This window comes from Azolla caroliniana, unplaced genomic scaffold (genome assembly GCF_043228905.1).
Source record: "Azolla caroliniana isolate FFs.n. ecotype wild unplaced genomic scaffold, voAzoCaro1.0.p SCAF_9, whole genome shotgun sequence".
Lineage (NCBI taxonomy): Eukaryota > Viridiplantae > Streptophyta > Polypodiopsida > Salviniales > Salviniaceae > Azolla > Azolla caroliniana.
The window spans coordinates 16553399-16572754 of NW_028230444.1; the positions used below are offsets into that span (position 1 = coordinate 16553399).

General features: G+C 40.2%; 1 protein-coding gene across 4 annotated transcripts in view; it reads left to right on the forward strand.

Moving 5' to 3' along the window:
* Window positions 1–231: 231 nt before the first annotated feature.
* LOC147860265 (UDP-N-acetylglucosamine diphosphorylase 2-like) overlaps window positions 232–19356 on the forward strand; it is a 32251-nt gene continuing 13126 nt past the window's right edge. For 3 of the 4 annotated variants that reach the window (XM_087324419.1, XM_087324418.1, XM_087324420.1), the window contains exons 1-6: window positions 233–451; window positions 778–832; window positions 966–1120; window positions 18026–18065; window positions 19053–19145; window positions 19228–19334. In XM_087324419.1, coding sequence (XP_087180545.1) covers window positions 290–451; window positions 778–832; window positions 966–1120; window positions 18026–18065; window positions 19053–19145; window positions 19228–19334 — 612 coding nt within the window. In that variant the 5' untranslated portion in view covers window positions 233–289. Of the gene's footprint in view, window positions 452–777; window positions 833–965; window positions 1121–18025; window positions 18066–19052; window positions 19146–19227; window positions 19335–19356 lie in introns of all 4 variants that reach the window. The other variant, XR_015530227.1, reaches the window with a different exon arrangement.

Below are 19356 nucleotides of genomic sequence, written 5' to 3' on the forward strand. Positions count from 1 at the left end.
ACACACACATGCACAAATTTCGGAGGAGGCTGGAACTCTTGTCTTTTTTGTCTGTCTCCTCTTTGTGTTCCTCCTGCGTCCAGTCGATCGATCTGTATACTACATATATTATATATATGTACTTCAGAAAGCTGACGAACATCAGATCTCTGTCTGTCTGCCTGTCCGCATCCCTCTGCGCTAGATCTATTTATTCCTACAATTTTATCTCGCTTCTGCCTGCCTGCCTGCCTGTCTCTGTGTTCTTTCTTGCGTTTTCCTCATCATCTCTTCTCTGTTTGCTGAAGATATGTGCGAATACAGTGGGGAACAAGTGGATCCTCCTCTTCCTCCTGCTACTCCTCCACAGGAGCTTGTGGAGAGGCTGAAAGACTATGGACAGGAGCACTGCCTCGACTTTTGGAAGGACCTCTCTCCCCCACAGAGAGAATCCCTCCTCAGAAACCTTGAGGTTCTCATCTCCTTCCATTCCTTCCCATTCGGTTTCGTTTCGTTCCATTTCATTCAAGATTCTTATATCGTCGTATCACATAGCTCCATTCCTTCCCCTTCCTGTTCATTTATTTCCTTTCATTTCATGTTCTGTTCCGTTTGATTCCATTCCACTTCCTTTCCTTTCGTATCCCAGTCCATTCCGTTCAATTTCTTCGTCAACTGCTCAGTAATGACACTCTTTTGATGTCTCGTTGCAATGGTAGGAGATGATAGAGGCTAGCTGGTAAGGCAGTGCGTATGTGCTGAATTGTTTACCTGTTTTCTCTCTGCTTTTCCAAGCAGGTCCTAGATCTTCCTCGCATAGACCGCAGTGTGAAACTGTCATTACGTTCTCAAGGTACTCTATTGTGCTTTCTTTGCCTACGTATTTTCAATATTCTGTTGATCACACTCTATTTTTACAAACAGAGAGATCTTTTAGGGGCCAGTTGATGATGGCCATGATCTTTAAAATCTGAGTCATGATACAGGTTTTCGTTCATCTTCTGACATTCAACCTGTGCCTGATGGCAACATCTCAACTATTGAAGCACGGACACAAGAACAAAAAGAGACATGGTGGAAGAATGGTTTGAAGGCCATTGCAGAAGGGAAGCTAGCAGTTTTACTCCTGTCAGGCGGTCAGGTTTGCTTAATTTGCTTAACTTCTGTTATTTATGTTGATCCACAACCTAATGATAGAGAACAGCTCTTAGAGTTTCAAATATCAATCTGAACAAACTAAAGCATGAATGCACATTAATTAGAAAGCAGAAAGAAACTGTTATATACAATACGTTTCTCCTTGTGTTCCTTAAATGCTTCATACTGCAAGGGCTGGGTGCCCCATAGTGCCCCATAGACAATTTGGATGACATTAGAAATGCTTAACAAATAGAGGATGAAGATCGCCATCACTAATTATGAGAGTTACAAGGAAGTATTTAGGGGTAAGATGAACTTGAGGCCATCTTGCAATTTATCTTGACATTATGCTCAATCAAGCCATCCACAGAAATTCTTGAGTTTGAAGATGATGGCGAAGAAAACTTTGAGGATGAGCACTGGTCCATAAATGGCGATGATATTGATAATGATAAAAGGTAGCTCTAGTGATACTTGATATTCAGTCTTGAGAACTCTGACACTTCCACTCTTTGTTTTAGCCTTCAATTTCTATTGTTTCTTGTTTCCACATCCAAATAATTAGTTTTTTGGAGTTTTCACTAATTTTTTGTTCTCTATCAACTGACTATCAAGATTTGACATTCTATTATGTTTAATTTATAGATGGAAAATTGTGCTTTTCAAAGGCATTTATTTTCATATTAATGTAGACTTCTGTGAACTGCTGCAACATATATATGGAATTTATTATGCAATATTAACATACCTTCTGTTGATATTAGGGCTGTGTATGATATCCCATGTATTTCAGAAGTTCTGAATTACCTTTTTTCTGCACTTCACCTTTTTATGTATTTGCTGAGACTTGGAAAAGTTATAATTATGACAAATTTCAAATTGACCAGCATAATCAAAAAAATCAGATGGAACCACCAGGAAACAATGTTGTAGATAATAAAATAAATCATGCTGGAAGTTGTGACATATAAAAGGTTTCAATAATGACCTTGGAGATAAAATTTACTACATATCTAGGTTGATACATTTATTTTCATGTATATTTAGTGAAGTTCTATGTGTAAACAAAGACCATTGATAGAGTTCAAAGTGTGACATACACCTCTCCATCTCCTCCACCCTTTCTCAAGTCTCCCTCTCCAGCCTCGATGTTATGTACTATATGAGTTAATAGATGTTTTCTTATGTATCTCAAGTTTCCCACTTATGATTTCTCTCGTTTTATTACATTCAGTTTTTTGTCTTCAGCTCTACAACTTTGCATTTTTTGGCCTTTTATATCTGATGCATTCTTAGGGTTTTGCTGATGATGATATCACATTTCATTTCATTTCTGGATTTCCGAAAATCCTTCAACACTTTTAACATGTGCTTGGGTTATGCAACAGCTAGAAGCCCTTGGTGTCCCTATAAATATGTAATGGGGGATCTATGCATTGTATGAAATGTGCCATCTCCCAATGGTTTGTTAGAGGCTATGGCTAGCACAATTGGAGTAACACAAGGATGTCTGTGAGAAAAGCTGTTAATAGCAGCAGCGGAATAGTTGTTAGAACAAAATAAACACAACCAAGCTGTGAGAAGGCTGTTAGACAGCAATAGAGAAAATAGTTGCAAAGAGCAGAGACACAGCCAAAGAGTAGTGCTTGTTTGTAAGTAGCAGCAAAAATAAAAGTCTTTACAAAAGAGGCTGGTATAGCTTATTTATACAAAATTGGGGAAAGTGAATGAAATGGTTGTTTGGTAGTTAAGTGACTCTTGTACTACCAAACAGGTACAATAAACTAGGAATAAGTGGGAATATCTTGGAAAAAGTGGAAGAGAGAGAAGGGATTTAAAGCATTGCAGATTCTAGATAGAGAAGGCATTTAAAGAGTTGTAGATTGTAGAGAGAGAAGAATCTAGAATGTAAAAGAGAGATAATAAAGGTGAAAGATAGTGTAGGTTTGGAGCTGCCACCCTCCAACACCTCTTAGCTCCAGAACGGTGGTCCAACATTGAGTCGACTGAGGAGTTGATCAATGGCTTGCCTTGGAAATGGCTTAGTAAATAAATCAGCCACATTTTCTTGAGGACAATATGCCAAGTTGATGACTTGTGATTTCACTAATTCACGAACAAAATGGTAGTGCACTTCAATATGTTTTGTTCTACCATGAAATGTTGACCTATGTGCCAAGGCACGGGCACTTTGGTTGTCAGTGAAAATTGCAATAGGAGAGTCTTGCAAAACACCAATGTCACAAAATAATTGCAAAACACCCAGGTTGTTTTGAGGTCAACGTGGAGCTCCTTGATTTATAGAAGCAAGGGACCTTGTAATGAGAAGGTCATCAACAAATAATATTATCAAGCATAGCAAATTATCTTTGGAAAAAACATAGAGATTGCTGTCAGCATAACACTGCTTAAACCCAAGTGAGAGAAAGAAGGTATTAATTTTGTCATGCCAAGCTTTGGGAGCTTGCTTTAAACCATACAAGGCTTTGTGTAACTTGTAGACCATGTTTTTCCGCTTTGATATCTCGAAACTTGGAGGCTGTTCAACATAAACTTCCTCTTTCAAGTCACCATTAAGGAAGGTTGACTTGACATCCATTTGAAAGATGGGCCATTTGTTGTGAGAAGCAAGTGCAAGCACACGTCGAATAGAGGTGTACCTTGCTGTTGGAGCAAAAGTTTCCTCGTAATCCACTCCTTCGACTTGTGAGTAGTCTTTTGCAACTAAACGTGCCTTGTGCTTATCCAAAGTACCATCAACATGGTCCTTGGTCTTGAAAATCCATTTCAATCCAATGACTTGTCGATGTTCAGGCCGTGGGACCAGCTCCTATGTATGATTCCACTCAATGGAATCAAGTTCAACTTCCATTGTTGCTTTCCACTTTGGAAGAACAAGGGTGTCCTCTTCCAGTTGGAGTCAAATATGACTCAACATACCGACAGAGGGAGGAACAGACAAAGAAGTCCACAAAGAAGGGACAAGTTCCAAGCTAGGTCCAAGTCCAGAGGGAAGCTCACATGTTTCTATTGTGGAAAGCTTGGACACTTTCAGAAGGATTGCTGACACCTCAAGAAGAACAAAGGTGTCGGTAATGATGTTGAACCCAGGAAGATTCTTGATGAAAAGGGCACTTCAGCTGTAGCTACAAGTGCAGAAGAGATCCTATTCATTTGTGAGTAGGCAAGCACAAATCTTGCAAGTGATGAGTGCACATGGGTGATTGACTCCGGTGCATCGTTCCATATAACTCCGTTGTGTTTCTCGACTTAACAAAACCGGGGACTATGGCTATGTAAAGATGGGAGACAATGGTGAGTGCAAGATAGCCGACATCGGAAGTCTAAGCCTGATGACGTCGACAGGTTGTCAATTGACCTTGAGGGAAGTTCGACATATCCCCGATATCAAATTGAATTTGATATCGATTGGAAGGTTGGATGACGAAGGCTACAATGGCAACTTTCGAAATGGCAAGTGGAAGTTCTATCTTGGAAACCTCATAGTGGCTCGAGCACAGAAAGAGGGTACATTATACATGATGCATGCTTGACTGTGCAAGTTGGAAGTGAATGTGGCAGTCGACTCGAGTTATGGCATAAGAGGCTCGGCTATGTGAGTGAAAAAGGAATGCACATATTGGCCGACGAGGAACTTCTCCTAGAAGTGAAAGGAGTACACTTGGAGAATTGTGTCGACTGCTTAGTCGGAAAGCAGAATAGAGCAACATTCCACTCAAGACCACCAACAAGAAGAGAAGTGACACTGGAACTGGTTCACACGGATGTGTGCTATGTAGATGCTCCATTGCATCGAGGTGGACAATACTTTGTGTCATTCATAGATGACTACAGTCGGAAGACATGGGCCTTTGTATTGAAGTCGAAGGACCAAGTATTGTCAATGTTCAAGGAGTTCCAAGCAAGAACCGAAAGAGAGTTGGGTCGGAGGTTGAAGGTTGTCCGAACTGACAACGGTGGAGAATATAGAGGGCAGTTCGAAGAATATTGCAAGGCCCAAGGTATTCAAATCGAATACACAGTATTGAAGACCCCTGAGTTGAACGGGCTTGCAGAGAGGATGAATCGGATGATAATGGAGAGTGTTGAGAATGTTTAAAAGTTGTAACGGCTAGCCCAACGGCTAGTTAGCCCAACGGCCAGATCTTGGCCTTTATAAAGAGGGACTTCTCCTCATGTAAATATAAGAGATCTCTGTATTTTCTCCCTCCAACGAAGGTATATTACAGAACAGATGTGCTTTCTCATATTTCTTTATGGTATCAGAGCATAGATCCGCCCCTCTGCAAAACCCTAGATCTGTCCTCTGCAAAACCCTAGATCTGTCCTCTGCAGAACCCTAGATCTACCCTTCTGCTGAAATGACAGTGATTGGAACAGCACTATCCTAGCATTCAAGAGAGGAAAGGGGGATTTTTGTTTCATTTGGGATGACATTGCTATGTGATTGAGAGGTGACTTGGGAAAAAAAGTCAGAAGAGGAAAGCAGAGATAGGCCAAGTTGACAAGATGGATGATGTGTTCTCAAAATTGAATGAAGATGAGGTGAAAACATTGGTGAAATACATGAAACAGGCTGAGATAGTAGCATCTGGAGGTGTGACAGGAATGCAACCACCACCCCGACTTGAACTCCTCCCAGTTGAGTTCAAACTCGATGGACCAGCCACATACTTGAGCTGGTCGCGTCGGATTATAGGTGCCTTGGCAGGAAGAAGCCTTGACGGCTACCTTACGGGAGAAGAGAAAGAGCCTCCTATCAAAACGAGCAATGAATGGAAAGCATGGAGAGCTACCCACATGTCATTGTACACGTGGCTCCTAAACTCCATGATTCCATCAATCGCCACAACAGTTGATGGAATTTTAAGTGTAAAGGAGATATGGGAGAAATTGCAAAAGACGTATGCAGGGAGGGGAAACAACATGAGAGTATTTCAAATCGAGCAGGAGATTGATGCTGTTTGCCAGGGAGATAGGATGGTCCAGGAATATGCCATAGAGTTGGAGCGTCTATGGGCAGAATACGATCATTTCTCGCCTGTGACAGTGTGCAATGATCCTCAGTGTAAGAGCAAGGAAATTTCTGCTCAAAGAAGAACTATGCAATTTTTGAAACATCTCAACCCGTCATTTGATCAAAGAAGGGCAGTTCTTCTAGCTAAGGCAGAAATTCCTACACTTGATGAGGCAATCGCGACTATGATACAAGAGGAGAGTAGAATGAAGCTGCTCTCTGACACTACCGGACTTCCAGGGGTACGATCGGCACTAATGGTATCCAATACAAGCGGAAGTGAAAATCGAAAATGCTACAATTGTGGTGAAGCTGGTCATTTCAAGAATGCTTGCCCTAAACCATCTAAGGAGAGAGAATATGGGGGACGTGGACAAACTAGAGGTCGTGGTCGAGGGGGCCGAAGAGGTGCACGAGGAGGTTACCAAGCAAACTTGATGGTAGCAAAAGAAGAGGAAGGAACTAAGGTGGTGTTCACCGAAGAGGATCAAGCTCTCTTAGAAATACTTAGGAGGAAGCAAAGAGCCGCAGATGATACTTCATTCATGTCAAGAGGTAACACTGCCACCTATGCTTATTCGGCCACAAGTACTAGCAACACAAATACTCTTGCCTCTACACCAGAATGGATAATTGATTCTGGTGCATCTAGGCATGTGACGGGTAATGCTAGTGAATTCTCCTCATATACTCACTTATCAATGCCAGAAAGCATTCAAATTGCTGACGGTACTATACAACCTGTAGTGGGTATAGGTACAGTAAAATGTACCGACTCTGTGACATTGTCTAATGTGTTGCATGCTCCTTCTTTCCCAGTAAACTTATTATCTATAAGTTCTATCATACACCAACTAAAATGTGTTGTTTCTTTTGATATTCCCAAGGTGATATTCCAGGAGAAAGGGACAGGTCGGAGACTTGGGACTGGCACATGGCATAGTGGACTATGGTATTTGGATCGTGAAGGGCTGGATTCAGCATTAGCATCTATGGTAGAGGGAATAGATGTAAGGGGATCTAGAATGAGTTATGAGGACTTGTTAATACTTCATCACCAACGCATGGGACATGCCTCTTATGGCATTTTGAGTCGGGTGTATCCACACCTTTTTGAAAAGGCGGATAAAACAAAACTTGTTTGTGATGCATGTGAATTTGGTAAGCTTACTAAAAGTTCATATGCTAGTTCGGGTCATAGGAGTTCCCATGCATTTGATGTAATACACTCCGATGTTTGGGGACCATGTCCCACAAGTTCTATTAATGGATATCGATATTTTGTCTCTTTCATTGACTGCTTCTCTCGTGTGACTTGGTTATATTTGATGAGGAAAAAGAATGAAGTATTTGCTTGTTTTAAAGATTTTCATAGAGCAGTTCAAACTCAATATGGTGCAGTAGTAAAAGTGTTGAGGTCTGATAATGGAACAGAGTATGCTAACATGACATTTAGGGCATACCTCTCAGATCAAGGAATACAACATCAAACTACATGCCCATATACACCAGAACAAAATGGAGTAGCAGAGAGGAAGAATAGACATCTTCTAGAGGTAACGAGAAGCATGATGATTTCTATGAATGTCCCAAAGCAGTTGTGGGGACAGGCAGTTTTGACGGCTGCCACATTGATCAATAGAATGCCCTCTAGAGTATTGGAGTGGAAGTCTCCATGTGAGTTGTTGCAAGGCAATAACTCTGGAATCCTTCCTTTGAAGGTGTTTGGATGTGTGTGTTTTGTAAAGGACAGTAGACCATCAGTAGGAAAACTTGATCCTAAAGCTGTAAAATGTGTATTTGTGGGATACTCTGCCACACAAAAGGGCTATGTTTGCTGGAGTCCAGTAGAGAAGAGATTATTTGTGAGCATGGATGTGCATTTCAGAGAGTCAGAGCCATATTATAAACAAGGGGTAACTTCACCCTTTGATGACTTAATTCAGACTGAAAATATGAGGGAAGGAGATAATTGTGAGAGGTTGCTAAAAATAGGATCAATTCCTTTGCTGATCCCTACATCAGCTGAGAAAGAAGTGAGCGTAGGAGGTACGGAAGAAGAAGGAAACGAAGACGAGGAGCCTATATGTGTTGGGACTCAAGTTGAGGGGGAGCTAAAGGTGTATACAAGGAAGAGGAGGCAGAAAGACGGAAATGTGAACACGTCTTCAGCACCACATGTGCCATCAAGTTCCATGTCCCGACCTGCCTCGACTTCTGAAATACCTACAGAACTCCCGAACCTAGAAATCACAGGTGATATGATTTCCTCTCCTTCTCCTATCGAGATTAGGAGGACCTCTCGCAGTAATGCAGGGGTCCCTCCTGATCGTTATGGTTTTCCTCATGATATTGCTCAGTTTATCTCTTATTCTAACATATCAGCTACACATAGAGCATTCATTGCATCATTAGACTCTGTCACTTTACCCAAGTGTTGGCAGGTTGCTAAAGAAGATCCAAAATGGAAAGCAACCATGCAAGAAGAACTCGGAGCTCTTGAGAAGAACAAAACTTGGGAGATTGTGTCACTACCACCGGGAAAGAAGGCGGTTGGGTGCAAATGGGTGTTTACAATAAAACAGACCCTAGAGGGAAAAATAGATCGATACAAGGCACGATTGGTGGCTAAAGGATATAGTCAGACATATGGCATTGACTATGATGAGACTTTTGCACCTGTGGCGAAGATGAGCACTGTTAGAACACTTATTTCCATAGCAGTGAATAAGGATTGGAAATTACATCAATTAGATGTAAAAAATGCATTCCTTCATGGAGAGTTGATGGAGGAAGTGTACATGGATGTTCCCCCAGGTTTCGGTACAATTCAAACAGTAGGTAAGGTTTGCAAACTTAGGAAGTCGCTTTATGGACTAAAGCAATCTCCTCGAGCCTGGTTTGACAGGTTAAGAAGGGCTATGGTGGGTATGGGATACCAACAGACGAATGCAGACCATACAGTGTTCTTTCGACAACACAAGGACCATACTACATTGCTTGCTGTGTATGTGGATGATATAATTATCACAGGTAACGATGAAGGAGAAATTGCCCAACTGAAGATGCAATTGGGTAAAGAGTTTGAGGTGAAGGATCTAGGATTGCTACGCTACTTTCTTGGAATTGAGGTAGCTCGTGGAGCAGAAGGAGTTGTTCTATCTCAGCGAAAATATGTACTTGATCTTCTCAAAGAAACTGGAATGTTGGGTTGTAGGCCTGTAGCTTCTCCAATCGACCAAAAGATCAAGCTAACTGAACTTGCGGGAGAGAAAGTTGATCGTGAAAGGTATCAAAGATTGGTAGGTCGGCTGATTTATTTGACCCACACCCGTCCAGATATCTCATTTGCAGTAAGTGTGGTAAGTCGCTACATGCATGATCCGAGGAAAGATCATATGGATGCAGTGTACCATATTCTGAGATATCTCAAAGGTGCCCCAGGGAAGGGATTAATCTTCAGAAAACATGGTCATTTTAACATTGAGGGCTATTGTGATTCTGATTGGGCCAGTTGTGCTGATGACAGAAAATCCACATCAGGATACTGCATGTTTGTTGGAGGCAATCTAGTCTCTTGGAAGAGTAAGAAACAGTCAGTAGTAGCAAGGTCAACAGCTGAAGCAGAGTATAGAGCTATTGCTATAGGAGTTGCGGAGATGTTATGGCTGCGAACTCTCCTAGTAGAACTAAAGGTGAATCAAGAAAATCAGATGATGTTGTGGTGTGACAATAAGTCAGCAATCAGCATTGCCAACAATCCGGTACAGCACGATAGGACCAAACACATCGAAATCGACAGGTTCTTTATCAAAGAAAAGCTTGATAATGGAATATTAAAATTGAGTCATGTTTCTACTGAACATCAAGTAGCAGATTGTCTTACAAAGGGACTTGGGCCAGTAAGTCTTACTAGATTGTGTGACAAGATGGGCTTAGTGGATATTTTTCACCCATCTTGAGGGGGAGTGTTGAGAATGTTTAAAAGTTGTAACGGCTAGCCCAACGGCTAGTTAGTTCCAACAGCTAGTTAGCCCAACGGCCAGATCTTGGCCTTTATAAAGAGGGACTTCTCCTCATGTAAATATAAGAGATCTCTGTATTTTCTCCCTCCAACGAAGGTATATTACAGAACAGATGTGCTTTCTCATATTTCTTTAGAGAGTATAAGGAGCATGCTGTCACATGCTAAGTTGCCGAAATCATACTGGGGAGAGTCGATGTATAGAACTATTTATCTAATTAACAAGTCTCCCTCAGTGCCATTGGAAGGTAATGTCCCACAGAGGGTTTGGACAGAAAAGGATGTCTCCTACCGACACTTGAGGGTTTTCGGATGCTTAGTGTATATGCATGTGGCTAAGGATCAAAGGTCGAAGCTCAACAGTAAGTCTAAACCATGCATATTCATGAAGACAAGCAACACATAGGGTATTGGGAGTTTTCAAAATAGGCAGACCCTCAATTAGCTGTGAAGAGGAGAGCTTTTGTAGAGAATCGTAGTTGAGGTGACTGAACCTAGCATGCCACAACGTGGGATCTTCTTGTGCCACCAAATCATGAGAGTCTTGAAGAAGATGAGATTTGGATTTTTCCAAAGGGCCATGGGAACTTTTTAGGTGATGTAAACCCCCCCTTGTGTGCCACTAGCTACAATTTGTAGGCTGTTGGTGTCAATGACTTCCGAAATTGAGCTATCAAAGTAGACTTCATAACCTTGCTTAGTGATTCGGTAGACCGAAAGTAGGTTGGCAGAGATGCAAGGCACATGTAGCGCATCTTGAAGAACGACAGGTTCGTCATTTGACGAAGTGTTAAGAAATGCATTACCCACACACTAAGCCTCAATGCTTGAGGCATCTCCTATGGAGATTTGGGAGGAGCTAGGCTTCACATCATGTAGAATGGATTTGTCATAAGTCATGTGTGCAGTGGCACCATTGTGTACTAACCACTCATCAATGGGTGAGGTAGTTCCAGCCAAATGTGAAGAATGTTCCTCAATGCCAAGGAAAATTGTTTCTTTGGCTGAGTGGACTGAGTTTGATTTTGGTGTATGTTGACTTTCGGCAGAAGAAGATTTCTTGGCATTGTCCCTTTTCTTTTTCTGATAGTCGGGCTGAATGTGACCTTTGTAGCCACAATAATGATAGGTGAACTCTTTATAGACTGGGTTGTTTGGTGGTCTTGGATTGGGTTTGTTGTTGGAGTTGCCATTTTGCTTCCACTTGCCTTTACTTTTCGCATATAGAAGTGTCTCATTGGAAGTTTGAGCCCTTTTCTTCCTTGTTACCCTCTTTTGTAGCATGCCAAGAAATGTATTCATATCAGGTGTGTTGGGAAGAAGAGAAATTGTGCTACAAAAGGCTGAGAATAACTCAGACAACTTTATCATTAGATGATGTACAAACTACTTTTCGCATGTAGAAGTGTCTCATTGGAAGTTTGAGCCCTTTTCTTCCTTGTTACCCTCTTTTGTAGCATGCCAAGAAATGTATTCATATCAGGTGTGTTGGGAAGAAGAGAAATTGTGCTACAAAAGGCTGAGAATAACTCAGACAACTTTATCATTAGATGATGTACAAACTCAACTTCAGTTGACTTGCTTCCCAAAGAAACTAGTTCCTTTTGGAGAGTAACAAATTGCATTATTTGATCCATGATGTTGGGTAACAATCGGCAACGGTTTGGTTTGGTTTGGAATCGAACCGTTTAATTTTTTTGAAACCTGAACCAAACTGAACCGAACCACGAAACCGTTAAACCGAACCGTTAAACATTTTTCAAATTGTTAAACCATTAAACTGTAAAAACTGCGGTTTCGTGGTTCGGTTTCGGTTTTCAACATAGGTCAAATTTTTAATTTTTAAATTTTTTTAAGATGTTCATAAAATGTGAGAATAAGGTCTAAAAATGAAAAGATTGTTTAAAAACAAATTTTAAAATTTTTTAGAATTTTTTTAAAGGTTTTTAAAAATAAAAATAAAAAATAAAAAACAAAAAACCGTTAAACCGTGGTTTTTGATTGTTGAAACCGAACCGAACCGTTAATAAAAACCTAAACCTGAACCGAACCGAACCGTTGAAAACATTAAGTCGTTAAACTGTGGTTTGGTTCAATTCAAGCCGAACCATTGCCGATTGTTAATGTTGGGAGTGTCATGAATCTTTAGATTTGATAGTTGGCTCTCAATAGCTATATTATTTGAGCATGATTAGCTTGATGATACCTCTTTTTGATGGCTGCCCATAGTTCATTGGCTGTCTCTTCATCTGTATCTTGAAATTGACGAGCGATGCTCGGTTTAGTATTAAACATGAGGAAATCATGAGCACGAGAATCCGTATCTACCAAGCTTCAATCTCCGCGTTAGATGAGCCGCAATCCAAGTAATTGTTCCCATCCAAGATGGACTCTTTAGGGAGGTGGGGAATGGTTGATGAAACAATGGTGGCATGTGAAGCCATGTATATCCTCCTCTTGAGCTACAACTGGACAATTTGCAGCAGCTGTAAGTAGATGCTTAGGGTCTTTCTACTCCTCCCTAGATGCTAGGCGAGGCCTAGATGAGGGGAAAAGAAAAAAGAACCTCCTTTGTAGGTTGGGAGGGTGGCTGCTAAGAGAACCTCCTCTTTAGGGTTGGGAGGGAGGGATAAAAGAAGATAGGTTTGTGTGCTCTTTGGCAAAAAAAATCAGGTTGAGGATATGGAGACCTCACTGCTTTGGTACCATTTGAGAAAAGTTGTTAATAGCAGCGGAACAGTTTTTAGAACAAAATAGACACAGCCAAGCTGTGAAAAGGCTGTTAGACAGCAATAGAAAAAATTGTTGCAAAGAGTATGTTAGGTGTAAAGGCCCGTAGCTCACAAATTAGGTCATTGTTGGACACCTCCTTTTGTAATGTGAACACACCGCTTTTTTTTTAGGGTTAACTAATATAGTAACCTTTTTTCTTGTGTACCAATAAAGGCGGTTGGGTACACCAAAAATCCGTGTGTCTCTACTCTCGTCTCTACTACAGTCCTGTTTTCTGAACATCATCCCTCAATAGCTGATCCCTCAAACATCCCTCTTCACCTTTAACTGGTATCAGAGCCAAATCTCTTTCCTTTCCTTTGCTGTTTTTTTAGATTCAGAATCAGCAAAAAACACTTCAGCTTTTCTTTCAATTCTTTCAGACCCTTTCCTGTCGGTATTCTGCTCAATTTCTGAAGAAATTTGTCATAAATCTTGGGAGCAATGGCCTCCACCTCAACTGAAGTGAAAAACCTCTTTGAAATCAAGAGATTTGATGGAAAAGGTTTTGAATTGTGGAAAGAGCGTATGCTGGGCATCCTCTTTCTGAGAGATTGTGAAGATGCTCTCGTGGAAAAGAAACCAGAGAGCATGGAAAATGATGCTTGGAACACTCTAAATAAGAAAGCCATTACATATATTAAAATGCCTTTTTCTGATGAGATTCTTGTAGATAAGGGCTTGATTATTGCCCATCAAGTCTGGGAGAAACTTAAGACAACTTATGAGAATACTACTCCTGTGAATCAGGTGCATTTGATGAGAAAACTTGTCAGTATGAGGCTTGATGAGTCGAAAAATGCAATAGAGCATCTATTGTTATTCACAGGTACTTTCTCCCAACTACAAGATTCAGGATATACCAACTTTTGATGACAAGCTCAAAGCTATCTTCTTAATTATGACTTTACCCGATTCTTGGGAAACATTATTTGTTTCACTGTCTAATAGCCCCAACTTGACCTTCAATGGTGTGGGGGGCTCTACTCTCAATGAAGAGATTAGAAGAAAATCTAGTGGAGAAGGTAGTGGTTCAACATACAATATTAGGGGGAGATATGATAACAGGAACCCAAATGTAGGACAAAGAAATAGACGTAAGAGTAAAGGGAAAGGAAAGCAACAAGATATCACATGCTATCAGTGTTTCTGTAAAGGTCATAAGAAGCTTGATTGTAGATATTTGAAGATGGAACTAGAAAGGAAGATGATAAGTTTAATAAAACAGAGAAAGCTAATATGGCTTCAAATGCTATCATTGAAGACCTATTTGGTGAAGATGGTGATGAACTTTGTATTATAGGTGACGCCTTCATAGCTCATGTTCAAGACATGCAAATCACCAAAATAGATGTTATTGATGCTTTATTGTCAATCGATGATGGATTGACGCAGACATGGATCATAGACTCTGGGGCTTCTTTTCATGTTACTCCATGTTTGGAGTGCTTTACCACATTTGATGTAGGCAGTTATGGAAAAGTTTATCTTGGTAACAGTAATGCTTGCAATATTGATGGTATTGGCACCATACACTTGTCTTTGGATAATGGTTAAGAGCTCGTGCTCAAAGATGTCAGGTATGTACTTGGCATTAAGAAAAGTTTGCTATTTGTAGGACAGATGGATTTGCATGGTTACACCACATTATTCGGTGGTGGATTGTGGAAACTTAAGAAAGGATCTATGGGTATTGTGAAAGGTTGCAAAAAGGGCACTCTCTACTGTTTGCAATGTAAAGCTTTACCTGGAAGGTTTCTTGCTATTGCTGTATTTGATTCTCGTTTAGACCTTTGGCATAAGAGATTAGGACATATGAGCCAAAAAGGACTTGAAGTCCTTTCTGCTCTAAAAAGACTTGACGTTAAAGGATCAAAGCTGGTTTTTTGTAATGATTGTCTATTTGGCAAACAAGTGAGTAATTCTTATTATTCTGGCGTCTCTCGTAAACCAAATGTGCTAGATTTGGTGCATTTTGAGTATGTAGCATGCCTGTAAAATCTTTGGGCGGTGCTACATATTTTATTTCCTTTATCGATGATTATTCTAAGAAGATTTGGGTGTACTTGATGAAAAAAAAGGTGATGCATTTGATGCATTTAAATCTTTTCATGCATTTGTGACTACCCAAAAAGGGACAAAACTGAAATGTCTTAGAACAAATAATGGGGGTGAGTTTACATCTGCAGAATTGAAGTCCTTTTGTGACTTACATGGTATTAAAAGAGAGCTTATAGCTCCATATAACCCTTCATCAAATGGGGTGGCAGAAAGGTATAATAGGACATTATGTGAGCGAGTACGGTGCATGCTGTCCACAGCTAAAAACTGCGGTTCATATATGTAATCGTTCTCCTAACAAGTTCTTAAAGAATGGAATCCTTGAGGAGGTTTGGTCTGGCAAACCAGCCTCATATGACCATTTACGAATTTTCGGTTGTGATGCATTTGTACACATTAGAAGTGAGCTAAGGAACAGGCTCAATGCTAAGTCCACCATGGGCATTTTTATGGGCTATGGTGATGAATGGGCTATAGGATTTGGTTACCTCAGTCCTGAAAAATTGTATGCAGCCGGGATGTTGTTTTTAATGAAGAAAAATTGCTGAAAAATGCTTGTTCTTCTGTTGGGAACTCTAAGAGCGTTACATTTCAGCAATTACAGCCATCCACAAAATCTGAAAATAAACCTCATGATGCTATACCAAAGGTTGAATATGATGATCAACCGGTTATCCTTGAGCCAGAAGAAGTTGGACAGCAAAGAGATGCTCATGAAGGTGTTGGACAACGAGATGAAGGTACTGAACAACATTCTTCCATCAGCTTGGTGATCTCCTCCTTGTGACTCGTTGAAAGTTCGTTGTGAAGATTCATGGCCATAGTGAGAAAACCGGAGAAGTTAGTGGCATTGGCGAAGTGCATCATGTGCACTTACCCTTGTATAAACGTGTGAATAATAGGGGTGCCTTTATGGCGCCGAATAGGAGTTAAGTTGGGATAGAGAATCCCATGTAATAAGGGATTTATCCCACATTGTTATGCGTCCCTCTCCTTGTTCTATAAAAGGAAGAGAGTGTCCCTTGTAAAAGGCGTTGCCAGATGAAAGACAGTGCAGGTTTGGAGTTGCCACCCTCCAACAATGCTCACTATCAACCACGCTTTCTAGTCTCTATAGAGGTGAGGTATCACATTACATAGAGAGGTTCAGGTGTTCTGGAGCATGTCCAAAAGGTATAGCCCATGTAAATATTACTATATGCTGATGATATTGTGCTGATTTTTGACTCTCCGGAGGGACTACAAAGACATCTAAGTTCCTTAGAAGTATTTGATACGGACAAAGGTTTGTCGATAAACATGGATAAAACTAAAGTGATGGTGTTTCACACCACTCAAGCATGGTTAACAAGATCAGAAACAGAATTCTTCTTGTGAGATGAAAAGGTGGCATACATGCTCCTACACATGCCTAGGAATAACATTAACAGGGCCTAGGTTCTCCACACGAGAGGCTGCTTGGACGTGACTTTCTCGTGGGTATGCACCCCTTGGTGTTCTTGAAAAGATGATGTGCACATTTCCAATTCCAAGAGCCAAGAACTAAACCATGGTTATTTGATACAATTGTGACACCAACGCTTCTCTATGGAGTCTTAGCTAGGCAAATAACTGGAAAGATTTAGAGTGACCTTTAATCTCAAGGATTGCCTGCATGATAAGGGGCAAAGCATCGGTGCCCCATGATATAATCCGAGTAAAGATGGCAGTAGCCCCTATAAACATTGAGGCACTATTCAGATCTGTAACTTGTATCCAATGGCTTTTGGAGCTCCCTAACTGAAGGTACTCAAGGTTGGCACTTGTGTCATCAAAACAACTTGTTGAACATAGAGACATTCATTGTTGGTATGCTGAAATGCAATAGTGATTTGAGTCACATGGCATAATCGTAAATGCCCTACCCCCTTGGATTGTCACTATCTAAACATGACCAAAGTGGAAAAGAATAGAGTGATTGATCCCAACTGATATTATTAACCTGGAAAATAAGATAGCATAGATTAGCCCATAAATATCACTTGGTAGGAACATGGCCCACTATAAGACACTTTTCACACACATTGGAAGATGGATTCATCATAAGGTCATCTTTATATGGACATACATCTTTCCTATGCATTGTATAGTGTGATAGTGCAGCTGTGAACTTCGTCATATCAGTTAGAGGTATATAGAGATACATGAATATTGTTAGAAGAATGAATTTGCCAATTGTGTCAGCAAGGAGTGGAATTGGAAATAAACTATGTCATTGTACTATATTTTATGAAATAAGAGGGAGACACCATTACCTCTTTAAGCAAGGCTTTGGCCCACTACAAAAGGCAATGGAATATGAAGATCGACATTGGTTGGGGCTTTTCTTGTGAGAACTCAAAAGACATAGGGAAAAGTTGTTAACGAACAACAATACAACCATGCAAGCTCATCAACAAAGAACAATAACAAGTATCTTTAGCCCCATTACTCCTACTCATGCTACAAGTAAATCAAGGGCTACACAAATAGGCTCTCGACAAGACGTAACTGAGTGGCAATGGCAATTTGTCGTGCATGTAGGCCCTGGCCACATGGACGACACCCTCCTCGTCGACAGATAAAGGCAATTATCTCCTGCGATCGCATGTGCTTCCCTTGCTTTGGAGACCTCTCCATTCTGGATCAATCTATGCTAGAGATCTTTTGAAGGGAGAAATTACAATCTATTTGACTTGAAAATCGTACATGTGCCTGTAGCAAGATTCTTTAGTTTCTTTTTATCTTATTTACTCTTATTTACTAGTAACATTTATTTTGATTTGTTGTTCTCAAAAGGTGGGACAACATTTAAGATATATAATCTCTTGATTGGTCTTATAGGCCATTTTGGCCTCATAAATTTTTTTAATATACCTTTATTTCTTTTTGTACATTTTTTCACGTTATTTGAATATATGAAATACGTGTACTTCTAGCTGTAGTCATGACAAATGTTGCTACTCTAATATTTTCTAGTCTTATTTTCTCAGGGTACTCGCTTAGGAACGTCTGAGCCCAAAGGCTGTTTCAGTAAGTTCTCAGCACACTTAATGCAATTGATCTCTCGCATAACATGAAAGTACATGCATTTTATTTCCTAGTGTCATAATACTGATGCTTTATATTCTTGCTACCCACTACTTGTTGGTTTATAACATGTGTATAGAAGGCTTATTGTTCATTTGGGTCTTTTATTACCTTATTCTATGATCCGTTATGTTATTTTTAAAACTTAACCATGGAAAGTCTTGCATTTTTGAAATCCAATGTTTATATTGTAAAGATCTGAGTGATGTGTCCTAGTACCTATATCTCCAATCATGGTTTTATTTCTGTACAGTACAATTGCCACTGCAAGATATGGGAATATATTGATTTTGATGTAGTCTTTGTAGCAAGCGATTATCGTTATGGATGTAGCATTTAGGATCAATGATAGACTGTAGGGCAGAATTAGTGGGAAACTGGTTTTCCTAGGACTTGAGGACAACCCATAAAGACCTGGAAGATTTGGCAGTTTAGAAGCCTAAAGATTTCATTTGTATGAGGAAGCTCCCCTTGTACACAGCATATTAGAGACACAAGGCTCTCATATTTTGTATCTCTCTGTGGTTTCCTCCTGAGCTATAATGCAAGGCCAAATTTGGTGTTATGGGATGCCGATGGGGTTTTGTATCTATCCCTTATTCTTTGCACGGGGGTGCTTGATGTAGGTAACCACCCTTAATCCTTTCATTTCATCAATTGCTTATCATTAGTATTGATTAATATTGATGAGTTAATGGATCACAAGATGCCATATCTAGGTGGTCTAGGTATTATGCTAGTCTCAATCAAACCTCATTTGTCTTGTTCATAACTGTGGATATATGCCTTACTTTCCTTATATTTAGAGTTTTGCGATTTGATGAGACTATGCTAGAATGTAGATTCAGTGCCTATACATGTATTAATGAATAATCCAGGTGGATTTGATGAGATCAATGTTTGTAATCATAAGTTCTTTTATTTGGACAGATATTGGGCTTCCCTCTGGAAAATCTTTATTCCAATTGCAAGCAGAACGCATGCTACGAATTCAGAACTTGGCTTCATCAACAATTGCTAATGGTTAGATAGAAATACTTTATTATTAGTATTAGACAATCTGATGGCCAAACACCTTTTTTGACTAATATATACTAATATTCAGGGCGGAAAGTTCAGATAGCTTGGTACATTATGACAAGCCTATTCACAAGGGATTCAACCCAGCAGTTTTTTGAGAAAGAGAGCTTCTTTGGCTTAGACCCAGAACAGGCAAGGTCCTGTGCCAATAAAA